The 4,719-nt window shown below is 46.9% G+C and overlaps 1 protein-coding gene across 1 annotated transcript in view; it reads right to left on the reverse strand.

The window, feature by feature from the left end:
* Positions 1-454: 454 nt before the first annotated feature.
* Positions 455-4,719, reverse strand: part of LOC111521464 (putative DBH-like monooxygenase protein 2) — a 7,793-nt gene continuing 3,528 nt past the window's right edge. Inside the window, exons 7-13 of the mRNA XM_023184870.1 lie at positions 4,409-4,575; positions 3,967-4,058; positions 3,586-3,682; positions 3,393-3,452; positions 1,815-1,945; positions 896-1,010; positions 455-604 (exon numbers count right to left, since the gene is read on the reverse strand). Coding sequence (XP_023040638.1) covers positions 455-604; positions 896-1,010; positions 1,815-1,945; positions 3,393-3,452; positions 3,586-3,682; positions 3,967-4,058; positions 4,409-4,575 — 812 coding nt within the window. The remainder of the gene's footprint in view (positions 605-895; positions 1,011-1,814; positions 1,946-3,392; positions 3,453-3,585; positions 3,683-3,966; positions 4,059-4,408; positions 4,576-4,719) is intronic.

Consider the following 4,719-nt stretch of genomic DNA (forward strand, 5'->3'; position numbering starts at 1 on the left):
CAAGGGAGGTTTACAGGGCTCTCTCTCTGATTCAAGTCCCTTCCTTTTCATACATCTTCTTAAGAAAGCTGGGGCACCAGCCTTCTCAGAGAGTGGATCCATTACCTCACACCCAGCCTGGGAACAAGACTCTGCCAGAAAATATGTGGCCCCACCAGAGATTCTAATGCTTTAGAGGATGATTTGCATAGCTTGTCACAGAAGAATCTTTATGGAATATGTGCAGTGCCCAGGCCTGCAGTGTCAAGACCTGGATCATAAGAAGGAACACAGATGAGGGATTTGGGGGGGCAATGCAGGGAGGAGTTTCTGTGTTTGATGATAAGGGAGGACTAAGGAGAGAGCGTCCTGGGTATGCACATGAAGAGACAGCATCAGACTCCAGTCTGCAGCATGGCCAGGAGCCAGGAGAGTGTGCGCTGCACCAGCAGGACGGCCGCCAGGGGGAGATGCCTCAGGGTGGCCCTGCTAGAACTTGAGAGGGCCTGAAGCCTGCAGGGGTCTTGTCCTGGGCCTCCACTTTGCCTCCCAAGGACTCCAAGCAGCGTCCCCGGGGAGTAGGGATGATGTCTGGAATCCAGCCTGTTGTATTTTCCACCACCTCCTGCAAGAGAGGGGAAAAAACAAGCTAAAGGTAAAGGATCTCCCGTTTGTTTCCTGAGATCATCCCCAGTCCTCACAGAGCTCACAGGCTAACCATGAGGCTCTGACCACATCTGCAACCCAGGAGAGCAACAACTCACCTTTCTGCTTTCTCAGCACCGTGTCCCCTGACCCAGTGTTCCTACCATTGCCATTCACATCCCTCATTCTTCTCTTTTCCTGCTTCCAACCAGCACCACCTCCCACCCCTCCATCTCTAACTCTAGAGGGTGGTCTCTCCTGGGACACTCACATCAATGGTCTTTATTATCACTGTCTGCTGGGCCTCCTTGCAGGCTTTCTCAGCTTTCTTAATGCTCTCCGGGGTCCACTCGACATTGTTCATGGCCATGATTCCCTCCATGGAGCTGCCATGGGTGGTAGGATCAGGACAGGGAGAACAGACCGTAGTTTAGGGTTGACTTAGAGCTTTGGCAAAACATGTACCCTCATTTTTGTTAGAATCAATTCCATGTCAGCAAAAGCCATAAGTAATGTCTTACAATACAAAGAGACAATTATAATGAGTTTGACAAGAGAAATATCAGAACTCAGAGATGAGAATTTTAAAACATGAAAAAGCGGATCTTCTGACTCTTTAGCAAGTGGTTCTTCCTCTGGAGGGCATGGAGTGAGACGGGTTCCCTGAAGTCACATATTTATTGCTTCCTTCTTGGAGGCAATTTTATTGCCCTGAAATTGTATGTGAAATAGATTGTATTTGCACAGATGAACATTTTTTTCATGCAAAAACATTTCATAGTTCTCATGAGAACCTCAGAGGGGATCCTTACCCCAAAGTAATGAAAGGTCATGACTTAAAAGTAAACATAGTCTTTGGCTGAGTCAAGTAGTATATGTGAAAAAAGGCAGACAAAGAATTTGTAAATAAAGGATCTCCCTTCTAGGGTTGAGATTTATCTGTTCCTCTGAATGACCTTGCTGATATGGGAAAAGAAGTCCCACAAAAATTCCTGTCTTGTGCCAGAACTTTCAGAGTTAGATCCTGATGGGAACAGGAGCGGGGTGGGCAGGAGCTGGTCAGGCAGCCCCCGAAGGAATCCTGGCTCAGTAACTTAGGAGGTAGTGGGTAGGCCTTCTTTTCTTCCTCCCCCAGTCCTCCCCAAGGTCCCTCCCCCACACACGAGGTCTTATATTTCAGGATGACTCACTCTGATGCCTCCTCCCCCAGCTTGTTGGCCACGTAGATAATGTCAGGGTACCCCATGCAGCTGGAGATGTTATTTCGGGGATAGTAGAAGAGGAAGATGAGGCACATCTCATTAATGGTGCTGGGGCCTCCCTGGAGGAAATAGACAAAGGCAGAGAGACAGAGATACAAAGGCGTGCAGAGAGAGGAGGACAAAGCAAACAGAAAATAGTTGAAGTGGTTATCCTACCAGTGATGCCATTCTCCTTTTCCCTTAAGGTAGAGCCAGCTCACTCCCCTATTTGCTGCTCTGTTTTCATTGGCGGACAATTATTGATATTATTTCCAAAAAACCATTCCATATATCTGCCCTGTCCTCAGCTTCACTGCCACTATCCTGGTTTGGGCTAGATCATCTGCCTCTCAACTAGTGTCAGTTACTCATCTGTTCTAATTGCAGTCCGACCTCTGTAGAGCTGCCAGACAAGTTGTTTACAATTGAGCTTGCATCCTGCCGTTTGCCTATTCTGAAACCTCCAGTGGCTTCCAGTAGTCCATTAAACAATAGTCAGTCATCACTAAACCAATTATTTGACTCTATCTAATAAATTCCAACCTATTCATTCATTCCATTTACTTACCTGGCAAATATTTACAGAGTTAGCCCTGCTGTCCTGGAGATATAGGTAGGTCAGGCTCACCCCTGCTTCAAGGACTGTTTCCAAGTTTATCATCCTCATCCTCATTCCATTCGTTCAGATATGTTTTCCGAATTTTTAACTTCCAGCCAAACTTCTTCATGTGCACCCCATGCTTTCCTTATATACGGCTTTCTACGTTTTTTTCCTTCTCCGGAGTTCCCCTTCTCTATGTGTCTAAAACAGGACTCATTCACCTACGTCACATGTTCAGTTCACTGTAGTAGGATCTCACGATTCTTTCCTGTGAATTTCCCCAGTGGATTATTCCCATTCTTCTTTCATGGTATATATCACTTACTACCTTATATTATAATCATTTGTAGGGCAGTATTTTTTTCCTCAGTAGCCTGCAACACCTTTTGAACCCCACAAGCACTGAACCACTTCTGATGCACGAGGGATTTTCTTGTGATCATAGAAACAATAGCCAACTTTAATTGATCATCTACTACAAGTCAGGCAATGATCTAGGTGTTTTGCATGTGTCAACCAACTCTCACAACAATCTTTATGAGGTAGAAAGTAGTATTAATCTTATGCAAATTGGGAAACTGAGATACAAAGAAGTCAAATAACTTGTCTAAAAATGTACTAAATGATTGCACTGACATTCAAACCCAGGCAGTGAGGCCCCAGCATCTCTGCTCTTAGTCGCTATAACATACTATATTTCCATGATCTTGGTGGGTTATTGGCAGAGAATGTGAGAAATCCCTGTTCCTATCTTAGATGCATGGGGTGTGAGAACATGAAAAGCCCTGTGTGGATATGTGATGCCATTGGAGGAAGGAAGGGGTTTCAGTGAAATCACAGGGGTCACTGGATGGCGAAAGCAATGAGTGGGCTCTCCACTGAGATTATGGTCCATGGTGACCATGGTGGGGAGAGAGGTCACTTACAAATGTCATGAAGTCACGGTCCAGTGTCTGGTAGTGACATTCTACCAGCAATTCATCTCCCTGTTCAGAGTGAAACATGAAGGCTGAGAGTAAGACACAGAGGGACTGGTACAGCTTGAGAACTTTATTGGCTGGTAGTAACGACATATGATGCTGCTGCCCCCAACTCTTCCGGCCTCCCTCAGACTCTCACCGGCTTGATCTCCACTCGAGAGGGCAAATCTCGAGTCTCCTGCAGATTGAAGTCATAGGAATCATCTTTACAGATTGTTCGAAGTTGTGTTCCATTCCTAGAGGAAGAGAAGGCGGGAATTCAGAAAAAAAGAGAAGATGAAATAGAGAGGGGTCTGCCAATAAAGATGTAGCACGTGGGCGGGGTCATTCTGTGAGTAGATTATCCACAAAAATAAACAAAAAACTTCTTCCACAGTCTTATTCCAGTTATTTCTACTCTAAAGATAGTTCTAGCTCTTCCTTATTCTCAACCGGGCATAACCGTATGCTACAGAATAAATCACTATTCTTAAAATTCATTCCCAACTACAGAAGGGAAAGCTTCAAGGTCTTTCCTCACCTGTATTGCACGGCTTGCAGAGCCCGTCCAGCCAAGTGGGTGTGCAGCAGGTAGCCATACACCTGTATGTCAGGCACGGGGGCTCCATTCATCTGTAACAGGGAAGAGGTGCACCTGATTTGTTAAGGACTCTGTTCTTGACCTGCTGCTTGATTTTCCTCCCTTGATATTTGACACTTTCCTCTGATGACTGACATTTGCCAATGTAGTTCTTATTGAACCTTTCTGGCCCTTCTTCCTTCCCCACTCCCCTTGTTCTCAAAGCCCCGACTCCTTCCCTTCCTCGCAAAAGTCATGTTAGTGAATTTCCTGAGCACCAGGCTGTAATTATTCTCCAAGTCTGAGGCTCAGGCTGTGTGGGCTTGCGGATCAGACCAGATCTGGGATGGGGGGCAAGGAGAGCCTGTTTTCTCCTCAGGAAGGGTGCGCCTCCCAGCTCCACCTCCTCAAACTTCTCCGTCCTACACAGCCCGTAGGACAGGAAGGACTCAGCGCCCGGGGGGATGAAGTGGATGGGAAACGTGAAGAAGCCCAGCTGGAGGACGCCCATGTCATGTTTGCGCAGCTGAGAAGTGTAGTACACGCGAATCCCCGAGGAGTCATACACACCTGGTGCAGAGAGGAAAAGTCAATCACAGGAGGCAGGAGAGCGAGTCACAATGTGGGCAGAGGCAGGCCCAGGAAAGCTGGAGGGGGGCTGTGACCACACGGAGTCAGCACGCATCCCACAGTGCACCACGGAGTCAGCACGCA

This window comes from Piliocolobus tephrosceles, chromosome 8 (assembly GCF_002776525.5).
Source record: "Piliocolobus tephrosceles isolate RC106 chromosome 8, ASM277652v3, whole genome shotgun sequence".
Classification (NCBI taxonomy): domain Eukaryota; kingdom Metazoa; phylum Chordata; class Mammalia; order Primates; family Cercopithecidae; genus Piliocolobus; species Piliocolobus tephrosceles.